General features: G+C 44.3%; 2 protein-coding genes across 9 annotated transcripts in view; one reads left to right on the forward strand and one right to left on the reverse strand.

The window, feature by feature from the left end:
• Positions 1-9,296: 9,296 nt before the first annotated feature.
• Positions 9,297-20,262, forward strand: IFT20 (intraflagellar transport 20). Of its 5 annotated transcripts, none has more exons than XM_085879682.1 (6): positions 9,300-9,455; positions 10,183-10,333; positions 11,624-11,760; positions 16,349-16,434; positions 16,631-16,758; positions 18,493-20,262. In XM_085879682.1, exons 3-6 carry the CDS (start codon positions 11,634-11,636, stop codon positions 18,572-18,574), a joined length of 423 nt encoding a protein of 140 aa, XP_085735808.1. In that variant the 5' UTR covers positions 9,300-9,455; positions 10,183-10,333; positions 11,624-11,633; the 3' UTR covers positions 18,575-20,262. The 5 variants fall into 5 exon arrangements, with proteins under 5 accessions (XP_085735811.1, XP_085735808.1, XP_085735810.1 ...); XM_085879683.1 differs by having other exon boundaries at positions 9,311-9,455; positions 10,224-10,333; XM_085879686.1 differs by having other exon boundaries at positions 9,318-9,455; positions 10,224-10,333; positions 16,631-16,734.
• The window catches only part of TMEM97 (transmembrane protein 97), a 9,667-nt gene continuing 4,455 nt past the window's right edge, over positions 20,110-25,321 (reverse strand). For 3 of the 4 annotated variants that reach the window (XM_085879680.1, XM_085879681.1, XM_085879679.1), the window contains exons 2-3: positions 21,965-22,109; positions 20,110-21,655 (exon numbers count right to left, since the gene is read on the reverse strand). In XM_085879680.1, the coding sequence (XP_085735806.1) occupies positions 21,393-21,655; positions 21,965-22,109 (408 nt within the window). In that variant the 3' untranslated portion in view covers positions 20,110-21,392. Of the gene's footprint in view, positions 21,656-21,964; positions 22,110-23,182 lie in introns of all 4 variants that reach the window. The other variant, XM_085879678.1, reaches the window with a different exon arrangement.

Below are 25,321 nucleotides of genomic sequence, written 5' to 3' on the forward strand. Positions count from 1 at the left end.
CCAGCCGAGGCTGGATGTTGCCAAGCTCAGGGATGAGAGAGTAGCTGAGGAGTTTGCGAACAGGCTGAGTGGACACTTGGGGGGTCTGGGTGCTTTGGGGGGTCCTGAAGAGTTGTGGAGCGCCTTCAAGACCACCGTCCTTGATGTTGCCGGTGGATGCCTTGGAGCTCACCGCAGGGCAAAGAAGAATTTTGTCTCTCAAGGGACACTGGATACCATTGACCAGAGTCGCAGGGCCAGGCTGAATGGCAGAGCTGAGCTGTTCAGGGAGCTGAGGCGTAAAACTGTACGTGCACTGAGGGTGGACAAGGAGGCCTATGTGCGAGGAATCTGTGAGGGGTAGAGCATCACCTGTGGACAGGTGATTCTCGTCCCGCTTACAGGGGAATTCGCGCATTACGTTCATCCAAGCCCATCCCTCGGAGCACTGCAGTTCGAGCAGAGAGTGGTAGACTCTTGACAGAGGAGTCTGAAGTGAAGGCCCGCTGGGCCGGTTACTTTGAGCGGTTGTACCAGGCTGATCCCCCAACTGTCGAGTTGGACGTCAAGGGTGTTACAATCCCTGTTGCTGACCCTCGAATCAACTGTGGTCCACCTACGCTTGTGGAAACACGGGCTGCGGTGAACCAGTTGAAACGGGGCAAAGCTCCAGGGATCTGTGGCATCCATGCTGAACTTCTCAAGGCTGGTGGAAATGCTGCACTCGTGTCGTTGCATGCAGTTTTGTGCTCTGCCTGGAACACAGGCATCATCCCAACTGACTGGAAGAGGGGCCTTGTTGTCCCTCTCTGGAAAGGGAAGGGTGATCGCCAAGACTGCAACAACTACCGAGGGGTGACGCTGCTCTCAGTGCCGGGCAAGGTCTTTGCTCGGATAATTCTCGATAGGGTTCGTCACCATCTGCTTGAGCACCAGCGTCCAGAGCAGTCAGGCTTTACACCAAAGAGGTCAACGATTGACCGTATCCTTGCACTTCGTGTCCTCACCGAACGCAGACGAGAGTTTCGGCAGGGGCTGCTTGCAGCCTATGTTGATCTCTGTAAAGCGTTCGATTCAGTGAATCGGGATGTCCTCTGGAGGATTCTTGGTCTTCGTGGGGTGCCACCAAAACTGATCGATGTGATGTCTGAACTCTACTCTGGTACTGAGAGTGCTGTGAAGTGTGGTGGTACCATCTCTGACTTATTTCCAGTTGTTACTGGAGTTCGTCAGGGATGTGTACTTGCCCCCACACTTTTCAGCACTTGTATGGACTGGATTCTAGGGAGGATGTCGGAGAGATCAAGTTGCGGTGCGTCATTTGGGAATGCCAAGATCTCGGACCTTGACTTTGCACATGATGCAGTCATCTTTGCGGAGACTTTAGACATCCTCTTGGGGGCCCTCGAGGTGCTGAATGAGGAGTCGGAGCCATTGGGATTACGGGTTTCTTGGGTCAAAACTAAGATCCAGGCTTTCGGTGACATCTTGGATGCTGCTGTCCTGTCTGTGTCTGTTTGTGGTGAGGATGTTGAGGTCGTGGAGAGATTCACTTACCTTGGCAGTGATATTCATGTCTCTGCTGGCTGCGAGTCAGAGGTCAATAGATGTCTGGGTCGGGCCTGGGGAGTCATGGATTCACTGGATCACGGGGTGTGGCGCTGCCGGTACCTGTGCGGGAGGACGAAAGTCCGAGTCTTCAGGTCCTTGGTACTTCCAGTCTTGCTCTATGGGTGCGAGACTTGGACTCTGACCAAGGATCTGAGACGGAGACTTAATTCCTTTGGTACCAGGTCTCTTCGGAGAATCCTTGGCTATCGCTGGTCGGATTTTGTGTCCAACGAGCGGATGCTGAGAGAGACTCGGATGAGATTTGTTACCTGCATGGTCCGTGAGCGTCAGCTGCGGCTGTATGGACATGTGGCTCGTTTTCCTGACTCTGATCCTGCTCACCAGATTCTCTCAGCGAGGGAGTCTCATGAGTGGAGGAGGCCAGTGGGCCGACCACGTGCCTCATGGTTGCAACAGGTTGACCATCATCTCAAGGAGATGGGGATGGGCCTGGCATCTGCCTGGGGGATGGCCAGACGGAGGCCCCTGGAGTACCGGCGGAAAGTGGACGCAGCGATGCGCTGTTCTGGCGCATGCTCCCATACCTGACCTGACCTTGATTTCATTTTCCTGTTTCATTCCTTGTTCTTTTTGTTTCTATCCCACCGTCTCTCTTGTTCTTCATATCATTCTCCAATCTCGTCGCTTCCTTCAATTTGTTGATTTCATTTTCCTGTTTCATTCCTTGTTCTTTTTGTTTCTTATCCCACTGTCTCTCTTGTTCTTCCTTCTCCAATCTCATCGTTTCCCTCAATTGGTTGATCTCCCTTTCCTGTTTCATTCGTTGTTCTTTCACTACTCTTTCTTGCATCTCATTCTTTAATCTTGCTTTGGCTTCTAATTGTTCGATTTGCACAGTGTGGTTCCTCAACGTTTCATTCTCCGTTCTCTTTCTTTCCTCTCTTGACATCCTCAGCTCGTTTTGTAATTCCGTCTCTTTGTTTTGGTGTTTCCGTAACTCAGAAGCTTTTTCCCATAATTCCTTCCTGATCTCCGCACCTCTTTTGCATGCTTCCTCCCTCATGTCGTCCATTCTCTTACCGTATTCCTCGTTAATTTCCTGTTTTGTTTTCCATTCTTCTTCCAAGTTCTTCCTATCCCGAGAATTACTAATTTGCTCTTCTTCTATTCTTTTGTTCAGTTCGCTCTTCTCTTGTTCCAACTCATGGGTACTCCACTCTACTTCCCTCATTTCTCCCTGTAGTTCATCGAACTGTCTTGACTTTTCCAACAATTCTTCCTTCCTTTGCTCCAGATATTTCTCTCCTCTTTTTATCTTCTGTTCTCGGCTTTCTCTTATCTGATTGCCTGATCTTACCTCTTCCTTCAATTGTTTCAATTCCAAATCGTATTCACATTTTTCCTTTTTTAGCTTTTTTTCCATTATTTTTCCAGCTCCCGAATTCGTTCCTGTGCATCGGCCAAATGTTGACTTCCCGTGCACATAACTCTCCTGAACCTCGTCTGCGTGCCGTTGTGCCTCGTCCAACTTAATCTGTAACTCCTCTATATAGTTATCACCACACCTCCACTGCTCCAAGGCATCCGACAATCGTGAATGAATCTCGTCAATGTACGCATCATAGTCCTGCTTAGCCTGCCATGATGACGTGGTTGGAACCGGTGGACGGGAGCGCTTCCCTGTGCCGTGCGGCTCGTTGCACTAAAAATAGCCCTCTCTCGCTTTGTGTCGCGCCGAGATGGAGCCGCGCCGCCATTTTCTTTATAATTTCCAAGTTTTACACCTGATCCACTCAAAATCAAATCAAATTTGCGAGCGTCGTTTTTATTTTTATTTTTATTTTCTCTCGCGCCTCTCGTAAACAATGTTCGGGGTGCGAAATGCACCACAGGTCCAAATATCCCACTCCTGACACCAGTTGTTAAAGATTCAGCGGTGGCGGGATTCTCACCCAAGTTTTGATAGCCAAACGTTACAGACCCGGCGCCACCCGCACCACCGCCGTCTCCGGGGTTATAATGCCGTCTGGCTCGGCACAGGCCTCGGGTCACGCGTCTTCAATCGCAATACCAACGTAACCCTGGATCTTAGCAGTTGGGAAAATAGACCCCAGTTACAGATTGGTTTTGTCAGATGCCGAGCGTTTTCTGTCAGTCTGTAACCATTTTGGTTTTATATGCCAATCGAACGGATCGTTCCTCGACGCGACACGAATTAATTCAAAGCAGCAACTTCATACGAATCAGCCAGATTGATTGGGGAACATCGGGGAACACAACACAAGCAAAACATTCACGACAATATTTTAATGTATAACCCATTCTTAACTAGGGAACTACGGATTACGGGTTTCGAGGGGGTCCATACCGAGATATACCTTAAACAACATGCAGACAAGACATAAACAGCATGCAGACTAGACAGAGTACTTGGTGATGTTTTATGGATGAGAGGAAAGTGTCAAAAGCACGAATGTCGCTCGTAACAAGTGGATGTCCACGGATTAGAGCCCCAAGCTCGAGCACACCGCGTGGCAAAATGGAGCTCGTCCTCCTTTGTCGCTCCGCATGCGGCCTCCGCGCGCTCTGACCCCGCGTAAGGTCGATGGCACAAGACTATCAGATCGACGATGGGTTTCAGCTGGTTTCTCACAAGGTCCAGCATACAAGTCCAGGCCTGGCCTGTTCACCAGAAAAGGCCAAATCGAGGTGCCGGGCTCCGGCAGGTTGGTTCCATGGGATTCCAAGACGTCGTCGAGCCGTGTGGTGAGTAGGGACAGTCAGAGGCTCCGTCGTTTCTCTCTTCCCTTCCCGGCGCACGCTCGCCTCGAAGCCCGACTGCTCATCCAGCAGATCGCGCATCGACACCCGTCGTTTCTCTTTTGCCTTCCCGGCGCGCGCACGCTCGCCTCAAAGCACGACTGCTCAACTCCGTCCTCTCAGTTCTTTTCACCTTGTCTTTTTGGGACACACCCATTTATGAAGCCGACAAACTCCTCCCCTTAGTTTCACTTCCTCCTTTTGGCCACTCCCCCTCTCAGCGCTGGGCGCAGTCTCACCCGGAGAGAGGAAGGAAGAAGAAGGATCTCTCGATCTACCACCAGTGCACAAACGAATAACAGCTTGTGACACCTCCCGACACACATGTAACGTCCATTTTACTGAACAGCCTAGCTAAACATGCATTTAATGGGGAATCTGGGCTAATCCTATATTTAGTAGCCTACTTAGGGCCATTTCCGTAACACTATATACATACATACATATATGTATACATACATATACATCCATACATATACACATACATATGCATCCATACATATGTACATACATACAAATATACATCCATACATATACATCCATACAAACACATCCATACAAACATACATACATGCATATTGTTAAGGTTGTGGAAATTCACAGAACACCATTCAGGTATCCCAGAGATCAGTTATGTCGATAAGTGTGTGTTCAGATTAGATTTCCCCACCGATGTTTAAAGGACTGTGATCTTTGAGTCAGCTGTTATTCTTTTGCTAGTTTTATTTTGGACCAACCGCTTCACAACAACCACCTCCACCACCAACCGCATCTCAACAACCACAGCCACCTTCTCCACAACTGCCTTCACAACAACCATCTTGTCCACAACTGCATTCACAACAACCACCTTCACCACAACAGCATCGCCTCACCTTCATCTCCATTGCGCCGCCATCTTTGCACCAGCCACGGCGAGTTCCCCACAAACAACATCTCTGCCACCAAACGCGGGGACTCCCTAGTTGGGGCGAGGGCCGATGATCTCTGCAACGTCCACGGGAGTTGATGATTTCTACCACATCCGCTCTCTCCGAGCTTTGCGTCGAAATTCGATCAAAAGATCAAAAGGGGCTGAGCCAGCGGGGGGTCAGAGGTCGGAAGGGAGAGATCAAAACCTCACCTCACGGACTCCATATAAAGGCGCGCAGAGACGCCAAGCGAGTCTGTCGAAGTCTGTCGGGGTTCGGAGTCTGTCGGGGAGCTACAGAGAGCGGAAGTCTGGAGCTTGGAGCCAGGGTTCGAGTCCAGTGGAGGGCAGTCGGAGCTTGGAGCAGAGCCAAGCCTGCCGTGCCGCGCAGAACTGCGAGTCGGTGGAGAAAGCCGGAGAGAGATCGCCAACGCTGAGGAATGGACGGGCTCTTAAAAGAGCATAAACTCTCGAAAGAGCAAAGGCCCGTTCGTTCCTCTGAGGCGGTGTCGGCTAGGCCGATCCACCAAGGCCGCACGGCGGGACCTGGACCAACCGAGCTGCCGTGTTCCCGACGATACGTCGAGAGTCACTCAGCGAGTCATCACGAGGGGGACAGGTAACCAGCCCGGCCTCTCGGAGCTTTTGCGGTCTTCACAGCTCCGTGAACTATTAAAGGCCCACGAGGTCCAGTTCTTGCCCTTTCCTTTCCTGGGGTTTTTCTTTGAATGAATGTTGTGGCGCCATGTCCTTAAGTAGAATTGTCATAAGTGTACATAATAAATAGAACGGTTGTAGTTCTTTCTCTTGCTTGTGTCCTGTCCCTTACCCCCATTGCATTAATTGCTTTGATTACATACGTACCTGATTGCATGTATGACTGCATATGTGTCGTGTGTGTAATACATGTCCTTGTGTGAATGCTCACCTGCTCGTTGCGTCCTCTTCCCTAAATTGAACTGCCATAATTGAGTTCGGAATATAGTTGGTTCTTAATAACCGATAAAAGAATCGGATCCGGCGGGGCTTGGCGATATACACCGTTCAGCAAATCGCAAACGGTGCGAGCTGCTTCGCGGCTCGTTTCCAAGCAGGTCCCCGTCGAGGTGTAAATCCCCGGCATTTCTGTCTGCGCGCATAATTAGGTAAATTGACAATTCGGCGATCAGACCCTGTCGCGCAAGGACAGAATAGCTGGCTGATTTTCGGTGTCATTAAAAGCACACCCGTGGCTGGATTTCGGCGTTGTTTCGAAAGCTGCGACTAGGTTTTCCCGTTCGGTGGGCGAGAGCGGCCGCCAGTGGCTAAAAGCGGTCGCCCGCACGCCGACGGGCGGGAAACCACAACAATATATACATACATACATATATACACACATACATATACATACATCCATACATACATATACATCCATACATCCATACATACATATATACATACTTCCATACATACATCCATATATACATATATACATACATACATACATATATACATCCATACATCCATACATACATACATACATACATACATCCATATACATCCATCCATACATACATACATACATATACCTACATACATACATACATACATATACATACATCCATATACATCCATACATACATACATACATATACATACATATATACATACATACATACATATATACATACATACATACATACATACATACATACAAGATGAGAGTTTTCGTAATATATAGAAAGAACACAGATAAAAACGATATATCTGTGATGTGACTCGGTAGTTTTGGTATAAAAATGGTAGATCGGTGATGTGACTCGGTCGGCATGGCAGTTTTGGCATAAAAATGCGAGATCGGTGATGTGACTCGGTAGGCACGGTAGTTTTGGTATAAAAATGGGAGATCATTTTTGGTAGATCAAAAATGGTAGATCGGTGATGTGACTCGGTACGCACAGCAATTTTGGTATAAGAATGGTAGATCGATGATGTCACTCGGTAGGCACGGTAGTTTTGGTATAAAAATGGTATATCGGTGATGTGACTCGGTAGGCACGGTAATTTTGGTATAAAAATGGTAGATCGGTGATGTGACTCGGTAGGCACGGTAGTTTTGGAATAAAAATAGTAGATCAGTGATGTGACTCAGTAGGCACGGTAGTTTTGGTATAAAAATGGTAGATCGGTGATGTGACTCGGTACGCGCGGTAGTTTTGGTATAAAAATGGTAGATCGGTGATGTGACTCGGTACGCACGGTAATTTTGGGATAAAAATGGTAGATTGGTGATGTGAGTCGGTAGGCACGGTAGTTTTGGTATAAAAATTGTAGATCGGTGATGTGACTCGGTAGGCACGGTAGTTTTGGTATAAAAATGGTAGGTCGGTGATGTGAGTCGGTTGGCACGGTAATTTTAGTATAAAAATGGTAGATCGGTGATGTGACTCGGTAGGCACGGTAATTTTAGTATAAAAATGGTAGATCGGTGATGTGAGTTGGTAGGCACGGTAGTTTTGGTATAAAAATGGTAGGTCGGTGATGTGAGTCGGTTGGCACGGTAATTTTAGTATAAAAATGGTAGATCGGTGATGTGACTCGGTAGGCACGGTAATTTTAGTATAAAAATGGTAGATCGGTGATGTGACTCGGTAGGCACGGTAATTTTAGTATAAAAATGGTAGGTCGGTGATGTGAGTTGGTAGGCACGGTAGTTTTGGTATAAAAATGGTATAGCGGTGATGTGACTCGGTAGGCACGGTAGTTTTGGTATAAAAATGGTAGGTCGGTGATGTGAGTCGGTTGGCACGGTAATTTTAGTATAAAAATGGTAGATCGGTGATGTGACTCGGTAGGCACGGTAATTTTAGTATAAAAATGGTAGATCGGTGATGTGAGTTGGTAGGCACGGTAGTTTTGGTATAAAAATGGTAGGTCGGTGATGTGAGTTGGTAGGCACGGTAGTTTTGGTATAAAAATGGTATAGCGGTGATGTGACTCGGTAGGCACGGTAATTTTAGTATAAAAATGGTAGATCGGTGATGTGACTCGGTAGGCACGGTAATTTTAGTATAAAAATGGTAGATCGGTGATGTGACTCGGTAGGCACGGTAATTTTAGTATAAAAATGGTAGGTCGGTGATGTGAGTTGGTAGGCACGGTAGTTTTGGTATAAAAATGGTATAGCGGTGATGTGACTCGGTAGGCACGGTAATTTTAGTATAAAAATGGTAGATCGGTGATGTGACTCGGTGGAGGCCAAAATGGTACATTTGTATAACAACGTTATTCTTTTCTACAAATTAGTAAGACTTTGTACCTCTGCACGATGGTTGGTATTTATTTAAAAAAAAAAAAGTGTGAACAATATTTTCGAATTACCTCTGCTACCAAAGGTAGTTGGTTACGTTTTCATGTCTGTCTGTCTGTATGTATTGTCAAAACGGTCTGCAAGTGAAATTTTGTGGACGCGTCGCTGTGTGAGATGGAGGACCAATTGATTCGATTTTGGTGATATTTGAAAACCTTGTGGACGGATTATGACGCATTGTGCTGGATGACTTGGGGAGGTAACAAGGACAAGCCGATGAGATTGAGCTTCAGATCCGAACCTGCCAGTGGGATTCTAAACGTAAAAACGGTTCAACCTGGCGGAACCTGATCAGTTTACGATGGACGGATGAACTCCGCCCCACGTGGAGCAAGATGTGAACGTGATGACCGATTTACAGACGCCATCGATACCTTATCTCAATTGAAAACATCGATAATTCACTTTAACGCGCCATTCCTCATTGTGTGCAAAGACAAATAAAAACTTCCATTGGAAAGTGTCAAAAAATAAGTTTCCTGTACTTCTCATTGCAGCAGGATGTTTATTATTATTCCAATTTCTTCGAACTTTCTTTTCACCTCAAATTAAAATCGTTCATTTTTCTTTGTTACTTTCGTCAGACGATTCATGCTTCATTTAGTGCGGAAACGAGAGAACGCCATTGGATTACCACGTGGTGTGGATTCCGGCCAACTGATGGCCACGCCCTCCGCGTGACGTCAGCGTCAATGACCCGGAAATGGTTTCTCTTTACAGTCGCTGATGATCGATGACGTCGTCGTATTATTTATGTGCTGGTTGAGCAACCTCGCGTCAAACTGTTGCTTTAGATCGTCTTACAAAGGCACACACGATTACTGTGTGAGTACTAAAACCTTATTATTATTATTATTATTATTACTGTTATCACACGTTTTAAGCAGTCATGTTTAAATTGAAATAACGGTGTTTATTTGTCCCGAATCTGGAAGTGTTTCTCGGTGTTGTGCTCATCATCTCCAGGAAGCTGTACAATCCTGTAATCGTGAATCTGTGTGCGATTCAGTCTGGGCCCCTGGGCCCACCTCCCCCCCGCCTCCCCCACCCTGGGCCCACCTCCCCCCCGCCTCCCCCACCCTGGGCCCACCTCCCCCCGCCTCCCTCACCCTGGGCCCACCTCCCCCCGCCTCCCCACCCTGAGCCCACCTCCCCCCGCCTCCCCCACCCTGGGCCCACCTCCCCCCGCCTCCCCCACCCTGGGCCCACCTCCCCCCGCCTCCCTCACCCTGGGCCCACCTCCCCCGCCTCCCTCACCCTGGGCCCACCTCCCCCGCCTCCCTCACCCTGGGCCCACCTCCCCCCGCCTCCCTCACCCTGGGCCCACCTCCCCCCGCCTCCCCCACCCTGGGCCCACCCCCCCCAAGACCACCAGCAAAGATAAAAACACCCCTATACATTAATAGGGGTCATGCTGATCCTATGTAGCAAGTCTGGATGTAATGACAAGGAAATTTTTGTGCAGGAGGAGGCCATCCGGCCCATCATGCCTGCGCCACACCAATACCAGATTTTTTTTAAATCCATCAATACCCCTTCCCTTCGTGTGCAGCCTTTTGGCTGCGACCCTGGTACTCATTTCACCAACCTCAGAAGGATGACAGGCTGAGTCAACCCCCTGGTGTTAATTCGGTGGACAACGGTGCTTGAACTCAGAGCCCGAGGATACCAAGCCACCACCCTCACCACAAAGCCAACACCAGGTTAAACTTTAGGAACCACTAAGCCAACACCAGGTTAAACTTTAGGAACCACTAAGCCAACACCAGGTTAAACTTTAGGAACCACTAAGCCAACACCAGGTTAAACTTTAGGAACCACTAAGCCAACACCAGGTTAAACTTTAGGAACCACTAAGCCAACACCAGGTTAAACTTTAGGAACCACTAAGCCAACACCAGGTTAAACTGGAGGAACCACTAAGCCAACACCAGGTTAAACTTTAGGAACCACTAAGCCAACACCAGGTTAAACTTTAGGAACCACTAAGCCAACACCAGGTTAAACTGGAGGAACCACTAAGCCAACACCAGGTTAAACTGGAGGAACCACTAAGCCAACACCAGGTTAAACTTTAGGAACCACTAAGCCAACACCAGGTTAAACTTTAGGAACCACTAAGCCAACAACAGGTTAAACTTTAGGAACCACTAAGCCAACACCAGGTTAAACTTTAGGAATCATCCCAGAGCTGCAGGAGTAGCGTAACAAACACACACACACACACCACACAAACACTGGTCTGTTAATTTTAGTCAGGATTTAACCATCTATATTGCAAATCACCAATACCTGATATCCATCCATCCATTGGGACCATACTCTGTGCAGAGCATTGGTGCTGCCAAAGCAGTCTCCTTGGTTATTGGGCCCAATTCTAGATGGGTCGCTACTCAGACACAGGATACCAGCAAGCTGGCACTCATTTTGCTGACCTCGAAAGGATGACAGGCAGAGTCAACCCCACCTGGTATTAATTCAACAGCTGAGGGGGATATGAACTCAGGATCCTCGGATCCCAAGCCCACCACCCTAACCATGAAGCCAACACCAGGTTAAACTGTAGGAATCATCCCATAACTGCAGGAGTAGCACGACAAACATGCACACACCAACACACAAACATCAGTCCGTGAATTTTAGTAAGGATTTAACCATCTATGTTGCAAATCACCAATACCTGATATCATGGTCAGGATAACTGGCCCAAGGGCCTGCTCTCATTTATAGCATGAAATATTTCACTTTCTTGAGCAAGTAGTTATGGGGTCAAGGTGGCTAGGGATGTGGCTTAATGTCCAAAATCATCCACAGAGCACACATATGGCAGTTTTTTTTATCGCAAGATCGGATAATTCGGTGATGATGACATCAAAACATCCATTCATTATGGTTTGCAATGTTAATTTTGTAGAAATGGCAAGCTGAGATTGTGTGATCATCCAGGCCTCGAGTGTCTGAGATTACTTAATCAACTTTACTTTATATTTCAGCTGAGACGACATGGCCGAAGCAGCACTATCGAGAGCAAGTCTTTACCTTGATGATCTGAGTCAACCGCGCCTACTGCCACCACAGGCTAGTTCCGAGAGTCGAAACCTTCAGCAGCTCTGCAGGGACTTTATGGATGGTGGTTATAGTTTCTTAGTCCTAAAAACATTTGTGGCTTCTTTCTGAAATGAAAAATATTTCACTCTATGCCAATTGAAAGATTCCTTGTTTGCATTTGTTGCTTTGACTTTCCAGGTTTTGATTGGTTGGCTTTACCGTTCACCAACTTTGTAAAACAGATTTTACAAAGTGTTCCTTTCCTCCAAATTTTCAGTTTTGTTCCTTACCATGAAAAAGAGTGGAAGTTTACATAAACTTAAAAACCAAACATCAGGAATCAAGAGATATTACTCTTACCTCCGCCACCGAAGGTGGAAGGATTTTATGTTTTCACCCATGTTTGTCCCTGTTTGCTTGTGTTCTTATTACTTGCAAAATCGAAGATTTTTCAAGTATATTGGTCAGTCGATTTTGTTATTCTGTCTGTTTGTCAATCACCTCCAGGTCACGATTCTAAACCGATCGTCATGAAACTTTACAAAGTTGTAGAGGTCATCTCAACTGAGGGGCTTATTGATCTTGAGGTCAAATTTCTAAAATCATCATTTTTCATCTGATTGACTTAGAAGTTGAGCAGGATTTGCGTTTTGCATCACTGAAATTGGAAACTAACTATTTGAGGTCATCTTGAGGTCAAACTTCTAAATTCATCAAATTTAATCTGAAAATCATCAATTTTCATCCCATTGACTTGAGCTTTGATTATGATTTTCAATTTTAATTGAAATGAAATGGACAATTTGATGTATCTATGGCAACCTTTGGAGAGAGGGTGGGGGGGGATTTTTGCAAGTTTCATGCTCTGCACGACATCTTTTTCTTGTTTGGTTCTTTGTTTTTCTGTAAGCTGGATATCTCAAAAGGTTTTGGATGAAATTTGGTGGACAGGTTGGGTGTGTAAAAAGTGTAAAATATGGGAATGTGTAAAAAGGACGAAATGATTTGATTTTGTTGAGCATCTGGATTTGGATACCCAAATTTTTAAAATTTTTCACAATTGAGAGATGGGGCTAAAACGAAATACAACACGATCTCAAAAAGTTATGCACGGGTTATGACAACTTTATGGATGAATTGAAGAGGTGATAAGATTTAGATTTTGGCTCAGGTCCGAGTCCAGATCCGGCCTCAGTGGGATACTAACATGTAAACCGTTCAGCCTGGTGGAGGTTTGCGCTCTACCGGGTGCCATTCAAGTTATTGCTGTATTGAAACTATCAGAGTACTACCCTCTATCAGTCTGTTGTTGGCTTTGCGGCTTGGGTGGTGGCTTGGGATCCTAGGGTCCTGAGTTCGAGCCCCTTTGGTCACTGAATTAACTCCAGGGGGTTGGCTCATCCTGTCATCCTTCCGAGGTCTGCAAAATGAGCACCAGTGTACTGGTAATAGGGGCACTGCATCAGCGACATAGCTGCGCCCCTAATCAATGATGCAACCAGCAGCCAAAAAGGCAGCATACAATGGTAACCTACTCTCTGGATGGGTAGATTTTGCACATTGCTTGCTGAAAAAAGTATAGTCTTTGTTTTGGAAGAAGAGTATAGATGGTTGTGTGATGTGCATTTAAAAGGTTCAAGATGATCAAAAGGATAGATTCCAATAGTAGTTGGGGTCTGAGGGGTCTAAAGGGTCTAATCTCAAAGGAATGTGAATGTCTAAAGGGGTCTAAAGCATGTCTGGAATTTATATTATAAAAGGAGCTGTGCCTGTCTGTCATGTTATAACTTGAGAACGGATTAACAGACTTAAGGAATCCAACGATGGTGGAGAACAGGGAACTCTCAGGATGGTTTGTGACGCAAAAAAAAAGTACAGAAGGTTTCTGTGTGGGTACATCACGGGCACACGTGGTGAAACTGCAAATGCCAACTTGCGACACTGGTTAAACCCCCCACGGAGGGCAGGATCTCCCAGGAATCCCTTTTTTTGTTCTTTCCCCTTGGATTAGCCATCGCAGCAAAGATTGGTATTCCCGTCAGTGAAGCGACAGGTCTTGTATGCTCATTTCTAATCAAACGGGAGACCAAATGCCTCATTGGAGTCATCAGAAGGAACCTAAATAAGTAAAGAGCAAAGATTGAGTCATCAGGAGGACCCTTAATTAAAGGGCTCTAAAGAGTGTTAAAGTTTAAGAGGTCTGAAGGGAGTCAGGGGACTTAAGTGGTGTAAAGGTCTCAAGGGTCTTAACTTTGTGGTGGAAAATAACTCGATTTCCACACGATGGATCAGCCCACAAACGGAGAATCTTTAATTTTGTATAAACGGAGGAAGAACATTCAATGATTCACTGAAGCATTCAAATGAACTTCACTAACTCGAAACCTGAAGCAATCCTTCTTGTACACAATTTGACATCCAAAAAAATGGGACGGTGAGACATTTGGCAATTAAACTACGGGATGAGCTGATAAGCACTCGGCGAAAGAACTCAGAACTGCAATACATGGCCATTTTTGGTGGGAGGGAAAGAATGACACACTCATGGCAAAAGTTTGCAGTCAGCCTGTGTCTATGTAGTGGGAAAACCCTTTTTCATAGTAAGATATTCATTTATCAATATGTAGGTCAAAATACTGTTGGGAAAAGAGAAGCATTACTGACAGCCAATTCGACTATCGTACAAAAATTAAATTGATAAAATACCAGCAACAATTCAACAAGTGAATATAATTGAGAATCCATGAATATAATTATTTTTCTTCCACATTTCCACAGGATATAAAGTGTGAAGTGGATCTAAAGGTGTCTACAGTGTCATAAGGGTCTTAAAGGTAAGAGGGTTCTCAGGGTTCTAAAGGGTGAATGGGGTCTTAAGGTTCTGATAGGTCTTAGGGGGTCTTTGGCTTCTGAAGGGGTCAGGGGGTTCAGGGGGGCTCAAGACATCTCATCCATGTCAGCTTCTGCCACAGTTGTATCAAAATGAGCTGATTCGTCACATTGTTACGGATGTTGAACCCCAACATGGGGCCATTCAAAAATTACGTAACGCTAGTTTTTAGCAGCGTCTCGCGTAGCGAATGCTGCTCATAGAGAGCTCGGCGTTGTTCTTCTTTTTCTTGTTCTTCTGCTTCTTCTTCTTCTTCTTCTTGTGAAGACAAAACCTTAATCTCCAGGACTCGGCTCTTGTATATACAAGATCCGGATCTCCTTAAATACTCAGCACATGTACACATTCTCACATTGACGGTGCCTTTTGAGAGCGTCTATCATGAACTTTTAAATATATTCGGACATTTGCTTTAAAGTTTCGAAAAGTTCACGTTACTATTTAAAGATTATTCCATTTATCGTATTGTAATTTCGTAAATACATTATTTCGTAAACACACAATATATCGTAAATACATAAAAACATTATGTCGGGTCTCGCTATTGGCTTGATAAAGGCACATGACAAAATATCGGAAGTTTTTTTTTTTTTTTTTTTTTTTTTTTTTTTTTTTTTTAGCCAACAAAACCTTTAGGACGCTGCTCTTGACACATTTGTCCTTGTTTTTCTTTTTAGGGGGACATGTACGGGCCTTGATTAAACCTTACTCATTTTTATTCGACATTTGATTATATTTTTCGGAGTTCCTCATTGTGATTTAACATTTGACCCAAACAAAGCCAATGGAATTCTGATGCAACAAATCCAGACAGTGCATAATCAGCAGAGGCCTACAGGCCTAATGTGTTAAGTCTACCAGAAAACCAAAAAGGTGGCCATATCATTTTGTCTGAGTGCCATGGTGGGCGCAGTCAAGTGACCAATGTGGGTGTGGTCCGGCAGCTGTCTGACCAATGGGTGCACATTTCAAAAATCGAACCACAACAACAATGCAGAGCTCTTGTAGACCTGTCACTAGAATGGCACTCGATGGAGTGCAGACCTCCGTGAGGCTGAACAGTTTACGTTTTGTATCCCACTGATAGTCTGGATCTGGACCTGAAGCAAAATTTAATATGCTTGTTCTTGTCACCTACCCAAGTCATTCACCAAGTTTTATCAAAATCCGTCCATAACTATTTGAGATATCGTGTTGTATATCGTTTTTGTCCCTATCTCTCAATGGTGAAGAATCACTTAAAAAATTCGCAGATACGGATCTGTATTCAGATCTTCACCAGAATTGAATCGATTCTTCCTTGTCAACCTTTTGAGATATCGTGCAATATACTGTATTTTGGCCCCATCTCAAGTGAAGAATCACTTTAAAAATTCTAGTATCCAGATCTTCACCAAAATCTAATCATTTCGTCCTTGTCACACACACTTGTCCCCCAAATTTTGCCGAATGTGTCCACAACTTTTTTGAGATATCCTGCTCACAGACAAACAGACAGGGGTGAAAACACAACCTCCGTCCACTTTCGGTGGCGTTGGTAATGATCGGACATTGCACTTGTTTGTTTTTTATTTAACAGAGTTTAGTTTCCCTTTAACCTTATGTTAATGAACTTCTTTCTTTTTTTTTTCTTCTTGTAGTATGGTAGTTGTGCTCACAGCACAATTTCTAGGTATAAATTTAGGCACAAAATTACCTTTTAAAACGTGTATATATGGATTTCCTGCACCATGAAGCATTGCACTCCTTCATGTGATTAGATAATTTCTACTCGTTCCAGATGTTGAGGAATTTGAGAAGGTTGTTGGAGGTCTTGGTGAGATGGTGAATAACCTTGCAAAGGTTGTAGAGAGTGAGAAGATGAAGGTGGGATGCCTCATTTTCATTTCTCAGTTAATCTTTCGAGTTCAAGTGTAGCTCATGCAATAGTTTAACAATGAATTAAGGCGTTCTTTCTCTCCATGTATGGGAGTCACAATTGAAAGCTGTTCCTTTAAAGAGTGAAACTTCTACAAATCTGAGCTTTGTTTGAAAGGCTGTGATCATTCCGACCCTGTCTCAGGCTATCGGCGTACGGAGTCAGCTGGCATCGGCGGAAAAGCAGCGGACGGCACAGCAGCAAAAATTGCAGGCCCTGATCGCTGAGAAGAAGGCCCAGCTGGAGAGGTGCTGGGGTTGGGAGATGGAGAGGCGGGTTATGTATTCGATTATAACTTTGGGTGATTCTTTGTCTGATTTCTGACATCGCATGGTGTTTACAGCCAAATGTAAAGGTCTTACAGAGAAATTATAGAGTAGTTCATACAAAAAGGAAGGATAACTGCTTCTCCTTTTGAACTTTGAAGTTTGTTGAAAGAAAAATAATAATAATCCCATACAATCATCATCACACCATTTTAAAACCTTTTTCCCTGAGCAGGGGTCAGCTTTTTGTGGGCTCCAATCATGGTACGTTTTCTTGTGGAAATGTTTTTATGGCCGGATGCCCTTCCTGATGCCAACCCTTTAGTCGCCTTCTACATGCAGGGATAATTACCAGTATACTGGTGCTCATTTCGCTGACCTCAGAAGGATGACAGGCTGAGTCAACTCTCCTGATGTTAGTTCAGTGGCCAGCGGGGCTCAAACTCAGGACCCCGATGATCCCAAGCCACCACCCTAACCACTAAGCCAACACTAGGCTAATAATTCCATAGAATATACCCAGAATCCAAAGAAGACATTTGGATACTTCCATGAGTTGGATGCCAGGAGACAATAGGGAAGCTGTTCATAGTTAGGTTATATGATTCTATTAATGATTCCTTTGCTTAGAACTGTTTATGAATACATGTTTGGGGGCTTGTGAAACAAACATCTTAGAATGTAACAAGTTTTTGAACTGAAATAAACTAATTTATCTTCTTAACAATGAGCGAACTGCTAGGATTACAAAAGGTATGATATTTTATTTGGAGCAAGAGAATTATTTGACATTAAACTGCTTTTGTTTTATTCAGAATATAACTTTGATACATCTGCACTGTATTCGCTTCGCTGATGGGAATACTAAAGGGGGGGCAAAAAGAGAGAGAGAGAATGAATGTGCTGCACATTTTCACTTAAAAAATAAATAAAAATTCTGCAATTGCTTGACCGATCGATACAAAGCTTTAAACATAGGAAAGACTCCCCATGGAGATCAGTTAATTGATAACTCTGTCAGAGGTCACATGGTATGGCAGCCATGTTGGATTAAAGGAAAACATTTGGACATCATCTCTGAAACCTCTCAACAAAAAAATTGAAACTTTCCATGTCATCAACTCCCCATGGGGTATAACGGGTGATAATGATGACTTCATTCGTGAAGTGGTATTCCAGCCATAATTGATTGAATCAAAATCCTTATCCCCAAAAATCTGAAACATCATTTATCTGATCTATGACCCGATGTGAGTGGATAATTAAATTTATGACGTCATGGGTCGCATGGTCTGGTGGTCATATTGGATTGAAAATATAAATGTAAAAACAAAAAAAATCTTCTTTTCCAGAACCACCTACCAGATCGATGCAAAACTTCATATTTATGAAAAGGCATGGGGAATAAGTTTGAAAAAAAATTCGGATTCATGTTCATTGATGCAATTTAGCCTTAATATGCACACAAATAGTTGTTAAATGTCCTTATCAATCATGCTACGGATAATTGCAATGTATGTGACATAATAGGGTGCCTGGATGATCTAGGTATATGGACCATCATAGCAGTGTTCAGTTGACGATGGTATTTTTGTTCAGAATGAGAGCACGATTATGTGTTCGACCGAGTGTCGTTCTAGTTGGTAATTAATTTCGCCTGACAATATGATGCATTTAAGAGTGATGGAGTGAAATGTTTGTTTCGTTTAGTTTTCCTCACTTGCATGCTTCTCGTTCCAGGTATCGGGTGCAGTACGAAGCTTTACTCAAAGTCGAAGCAGAGCAGGAAGAGTTTATCGAACAATTTGTGATGCAGAAATAGAAATTGGACAATTAACACATGACCGTGGATCACACACAGTCAGACCCAAGAACAGAATGTTCAGAAGCACAATTTTGAAACATCTGGGCAATAATGTGTTTTCCAATCTTAGGGACCAACTTTTTGTTGACAAGTTTGCATGTTGTTGTGAGTGCAATCATTTGTTCAGGGTTCAATGAACAAACTCCGGAAAAAAAAATTCTTCAAGCATTCAATAAATTAATTCTTTTTCTTATAGTACTTTTTATTCAGAAGCAAAATCTCAAAACTGCTTTCCAAAGAAGATAAGATTTTTATGAGAGATTTGCAAGCTGTAATTGGTGAGGTTTTGTGGATTTTAAGAAGTAGAGAATTCTACATTTGAGGAGCATATTATAAGAAGGCTCGATCGCCAAAAGTCTTCTTCATTGTGTGAAGGCCTAACAATAGATTCCTGTTGTTTGACAGCAGCTTTCTTACAAGGGAACAAGTTTCTATTTTGTCACAAATATCGATAGGAACGTTATTTGTAACAGGCAGAGTCCTGCATAAGACCGAGCTGTGACGGGAGTCAAAAGAACTAGCCCTCTTGTGGAATGTCATTGTGATCTTTTAAGATTGTTTTGGCTTTGCTTGTTTGTCTTTGAAATCATTATTGCTGCATAACTTGTAAACAAATGTATAATAAGGGTTTGGTCATGTATCTTTTTCATTCCAATGCTAATACAGTTGACAGGAGGTGGAAAGCAGTGCTCTCTGTGGCAACTGATGAGACTTATCTGATTTAAACAGCAGTAAGTAGGAACATAGAAAAGTTGTCTCTGATCGCAGCTGATAACTTTTACATGTTGTTGAGCTGGTTTGGTTGCCTCCCTACAATAATTATGGTACAGCCACAAGTTCGTGCCATAACGACAGTCTTTTTGTGGACTGATTGTTGCACCAGAATCTTCATAGTGGAGAAGGTATTGCACATGGGAAGAGCGGTTCATGGATGAGAACTTGAGCTTTAAGTTTTGTCCACAGCCGAGTCGAATTGAAAAGTTTTCAATCACTTAGGTGAAGAGCAATCACAGAATAATTTTTTTTTAATATTACAAACTATGTTGGTTGTAAGCACAAGGACTTGCTCGACTCCATTTTGAAGAGTGAACTACCTGGACTGACTCCTCTCGAATTAAACTGCAGATTGCATGCCATCAGGAAATGCTTTGATGATACTTGCCGATCTTGGACAGCCCACACGCTGTAAACAAACAGAAGGTGGAATAACTATACAGTCAAAAGTGTGAACACAAAGGAAATGAAAATTAATGGAAACTGGCTTCAGGACAATGTCCAATGACCTTGAAGACCGTTGGGGGGGGGGGGGACCATGTGGGTTACTGAGAACCAAGAGGCTCGGTGGTCATATTATTTAGCATAGGGTCCCTGCACACAATAGTTTACTCTTTTTGCAAAGTGGCATGGTATCTTTAATTAAAGATGGGACAACCCCTTGCAAAGATCACACTCATTGATGCAATACACTGCCTACGAAGCACCAGGGTAACAAATTGTGGTCAGGTCAGGATTTATTGCTGGAGCAGATGCTCAAAAGTGAGTACATTACTTCTAAGCTATCTTGACAGCCCTAAAGAAAACTAACATAGCAATAAAACTGAGGCTTAATTCTGCTTCAGGATTTCAATAAAGTTGGCCATACTGGAGGAATGTTGGTGTGAATGTTGTCACGTGATTATTCAAAGGGGATTTAACGTTACGTTTTCCAGCATTACGAGCATACATTTGTGCACGCACCGAGCGTTTTCCACGTGAATCTTGAATGTGGTCGCATTCTGTCCTGAGCTTTTTATATTCGGTATTTAAAATAAATTTTCAAAAAAATTTCCCTTTGAGCAGAGCTTTATACACGACCCAACTCGATGGGGAGCATCAATATGGAAATCCTGTGCGAATTTGGAATTTGTTCATGGCACCGACGATAGCTCACCTACTCTTCGTGAAGGATATCATGGGATCTAACGTCCACCAACTTATGCCGGCAAACCGGACGTCCAATTTAACATCCATCCGAGGGACGGCACCATGTTGATGAATCACCCTGTCTGTGAAACAGCAGGATGACAGTTTATAGCTGTGTCCATATTCAAACCCAGGTTAGAGTGCTTAGAGGTGACGGTGGGTCCCTCGAGCTCCTAGGCCATCCTGTCGGCCGAATACGTCATTGTCTTTGCTAAATCACTTGGAATTTTCTCGCACAGAGCGAGTTTGATGTTGATATGAAAGTAGGTGTCCGCGAGCAGGTCCCATGCAACGTACACTCGAACAAGATAACTATGGCAACACCGCGACAAATTTCCCAAGATTCGAACAAAAGAATCGCTTTAGTGTATGGCTGACTTAACATCGATCAGAGTTTGACCTCTGTTTTTCATGATTTAAAAAAAATAATAATAATCAAATGAATGTCACACAAAGTTGTTGAATTAACACGTCTTTTGCCATCACCATTTGGTAAAGCATTCAAACAATTTCTATGGAATGTAGACACAATGCAACGGAAGGGGCATTTTGCTAATCAATCTTAGAAACCACATTTCCCTCATGATTTGAGGTTGACTTTCTAAAAACAAAAAGAACCGACAGGTGTAGATATGGTGACAACTCCTATGATGAAGATGCCACTCGCTTCGATGAGTTCAAGCAACTTATTCCAAACCATGAAAAAGATGGATCTTTTCAAGGAATGAACCTTATCCAGTATAAGCATCACCATTCTATCAATTTAGATATGCAGGTTTAGCTACAAAGGCTTGCCGTATTACAAGGCCAAACTTCATTTGCGCTTGACCTTGCGGTCCTGCGGCAAATATCCACAGTATGTGTGACTGCAGCACATTGTGAGAAGCATAAGTAAGGGAACAAGAAGGAACGGGGAGTAGACGGCAAGGAGCAGCGATCGCTGTCCTTGTGTAATGGGGCTTGGGTGGGTCGAGTTGGAGAAGTCGTGCCACATAAAGTACGAGCAAATGATGAGGTCGGTGGTCGCAACATGCGTGGCATACATGATAACGGGTACACGGATCCAGCGTTGACCACCTTCCAGTGACGGGGGGGCAAAAAAGAAGGTCAAACAAATTAAATGCTTCTGATCTGTACTCGATCTTATCAACTCGACTTCAAAGACGTTTCCAATCATCAATCTTTTTTCCCATTTTATACGAATTACTGGAATTAATTTGGTAAAGAAAACTAACACCACAACTTCTCAACCATAACAGGATGAAAAATGAGCAAAAGTTCTAAACGAACGAAAACTTGATTTGATTTTGCAACAGTCACAGGCAAAAAAATCTCTTAAATTTTGGAAAGTAGAAGAGGAGGAGGTAAAGAGTAATGGATGCTTACCTTTGTAGAAGGCATAGGCTGCAACAGGGAGAAATGGTAACTGTACGAAGATCTCGCAAAACAAGATGGCGTGGAACCATGCAGGTGGATCCACGAGGAGAGGGTCTCGGTAACTGATTGCATAGTCACCAAGTAACTGGCGAAGCTAGTGGAGTGTGTAAAAGAAAGACGGGATACGTAAGACTGGGTAAGGAAGAAAAGTAGGGAAGCATTTGTGGGAGATAGACTGGAAGCGATACATTGAAATGGAGAGGGCGAGGGGAGGCATGACCAGTCTGCTGAGCCTGGTGAGTATTTGGATTGGAGACCTACAGGGACGGTGGAGTATTACTGGCTGATGGTTGGCCCGAGTCGTTCGCAACATCAATTTGGCAGAGGGGGCGTTTTTTGGCCCGTCTTGCATAAATCGGATGGCAGGCCTGACGTGCAACTGAAGGTGGCAGGAATATGGAATTTAGCCAGGGTGCTGGTGATAACTCTCCTACGCTTTTACAAAGACACCGTGGGATCTTTAACGTCCACCAACAACCAGTGCTGGCAAATAGGTCCTCCGGCTTATTGTCCTTCCTGGATGGACGGCGCGCACAATGATGCATCACCCTGCATGCAAAACACCAGGGTTACAGTTTATAGCTGGGTCGACATTCAAACCCAGGAGAGACAGCTCAAAGGTGAGTATATGAGTACCTCCTAGCTATTTCTGCCAGCCCGAGAGAGAAAAAGTGATGCGAGTGAATTAAAGAGGTAGACTGATGTGAACTGAGATCAAGTTAATGGTAAGAATGTGGTTGGTATGTGCAAGTACCATAAATCTATTCAGATTTCATCACAACCTCATTGCTTCAAGATTATACCTTAATGTACACACAAAACTGTCCCCTTTCACCTTCCTGACTGCACAGTGCACAGTACAGATTCAATGATTTGAACATGGAGACAGCAGTCTTGCCTGTTGGTGCATATATCTATAAAACAATGAGCCTCTTTACACATCATCCCAAGGACAAAGTACCCTCCTTGCAGGAGTTGCATCCCAATGATCACACCATTGTAGTCTTGATACCACTGTTGGTTACGTTCCCAGGATTAAGAAGGTAGAATGGGAGGAGAAGGGGGAGGAGTAGCGAAGCTGAGCTCTTGTTCTGCTGCAACCGCTACACGTCTTGAATGCATAACGTGTGCGCCTCATGGAGCGGCGTCTCCGTACTCAATGCCTACCGACTGTGGGTAGTACGATGCGGGCAGGAGGCCCTGCGAGTCGAACAGCAAGAAGACGGGGATGAAAGCGATGAAGTACACGAAGAAGCAGATCTCTAACGCACGCAGCCCCACCATGGCATCAGTTGTCTCCTCCTCTTCCTTCTCCTCCTCCTTTTTACCTTCAAAATATCTCCAGCAGAAACCCTTCATAACTCCACCCCCTTTCATCCTCTCTCCACCCCTTAAGTGCTCCACCCACAACAGCCATTCTCCATCCACTCTGTGTGCCTCCCTGTTGGAGACATTGCCACACTTTCTGGAGTCTTCAACATAATGATTCTTAATTGGTTCATGAGCACCAGCCAGAGTGACCACTATATTCGTTATGTCTGTGTGTCTGTGTGTCTGTGTGTCCAGAGCATAACTCCGTGGACTTTGATCCGATCTTGATGAAACTTGGTTATGTGTTCGATATCAATGTCTAGTTGTGTTTTCCTGGATGAGGGCGGAGCCACGCCCCAAAAATAGCCATTTTTAGGGGGTAGTCGGATTAAATATCTATCTTCTCCGAGGGAATTGACTGAATGGAATGGGTTCTTCAGTATTTGAATAGCAAAATTAATGATCTAAAACTTGTCGTTCTCTGATTTTTCATTTTCGTCCCAAGGTCAAGGTCACAAGGTCAAAAACTTGGAAAATTGCGAATTTTGACATAAAAATCATACGACCGCCCAAACTTTGAGAGCTAGGATGACAATATTTTTTATGCATAATCTTGAGGTCATTCCCCACCTAAAGTCTTGAAACCATTTTGCTCTATCTCGAACACCTTGCCCGTGGTGCCCCCTTCAACTTTGTTTTTACGCTGATTTCATCAAAGTATGGATAATCCGAGGAGTGTGAAATGCCATATATCCTATATGACGTTATATTGTTCCTCAAATGTTCTGGAGGAAGTTTTGCACCAAAGGTCATAATCCTTGACCTTTGACCTTTAAAGGCCACAAAGGTCAAATTTTCAAAGTTGTGGGAATTGAACTGGGTTTTCGACCTTCTTCGACGAACTAACTCCAATAAGCTATAGCACGTATCCTGTTTCCTTATTTTAATGTCCACAACAATGTTTTGTGACCTTTAAAGGTTATGCAAAGGTCAAATTTTTAAAGTTGTTGAACGAAACCGGGTTTTCGACATTTTGCAGCTGATAACCTGTCACTCGTACCACATAATGTTGATCATTTTTATAACTTGGTCAAAAATTATCACATTGTCTCATCCTTGACTTCTGAAACAATCTACATCGTCAAATACCGCTCGTGAACCATCGTCGTCTTCAGACTTGTTCCTGAAATTTTTCATAAACACCACAAAATTCTGCATCGAACGAAATCATCTTGTGCTCTGATGTAACTGCACCAGGTCCGAGTAGCAATGGCAGAGTATCTGCCTGACAGGCGATGTTGTTCCAAGCATGCAACACGTTCTTCTGACACGTACCTTTATTTGGGCGGTGTATAGGCAACTGATAGCTGCCTCAATCGCTCCAGAAAATAATTATCCATGTTACGTACATGAAGTAAAACATACCGACTGCTTATAATTAAAAACACCTCACCGCACTGGGAAAAGTGGGGACAGGAATACTGCGCTGTAAATGATGGAGATTTGTAATACCCTCTCCCACCTGGAGGTGGCGGTACACGATACACATTTACATAGAGAATTTGCATCGTCCTCCCTCACCTACAGGACACACACACACCTCCAGGAGCTCACCTCGAGAAAAAAGAACACCACTGCCTTGTGGTTACTCCTTGATTGAACTAAGGCTAAGGGGTTTCACCCTAAGAGAAAAAGCGGGTAGATGGAGCTCGTATGCCGTGGACGAAAACCATCTCGACGAAGGAAACAACAAATTTGAAACCATACCTCTACCTTGATGTCACCTGATGGGTCAGCAAAGGCGAGTGATGGTGTCACGATAAAAAAAATACTCATGGGGGAATGCATGGTACATTTGTTTTTGGTACCAACCACGAGGGGGTACCATGCACATAACTATTGACCTTGTCTCCAGGGACACAATATGCCAAACTGCTGATGCCGCTGTTATGAGGGCACCATTTGCCTAACTGCTGACCCTTTCGCCACGAAGGA

Source organism: Eptatretus burgeri, chromosome 4, assembly GCF_056783735.1.
Source record: "Eptatretus burgeri isolate ZD-2024b chromosome 4, Ebu_testis_v1, whole genome shotgun sequence".
Taxonomy (NCBI): Eukaryota; Metazoa; Chordata; class Myxini; order Myxiniformes; family Myxinidae; genus Eptatretus; species Eptatretus burgeri.

What these genes read in the sequence shown, in the direction of transcription:
- IFT20 (XM_085879682.1), top strand. Translation starts at nt 11,634, where the DNA reads ATGGCCGAAGCAGCACTATCGAGAGCAAGTCTTTACCTTGATGATCTG. An exon ending in CTGCAGGGACTTTATGGATG is followed by an intron (nt 11,761 to 16,348) that starts GTGGTTATAGTT and finishes TACTCGTTCCAG; the next exon opens with ATGTTGAGGAATTTGAGAAG. An exon ending in TGGGGTTGGGAGATGGAGAG is followed by an intron (nt 16,759 to 18,492) that starts GCGGGTTATGTA and finishes TTCTCGTTCCAG; the next exon opens with GTATCGGGTGCAGTACGAAG.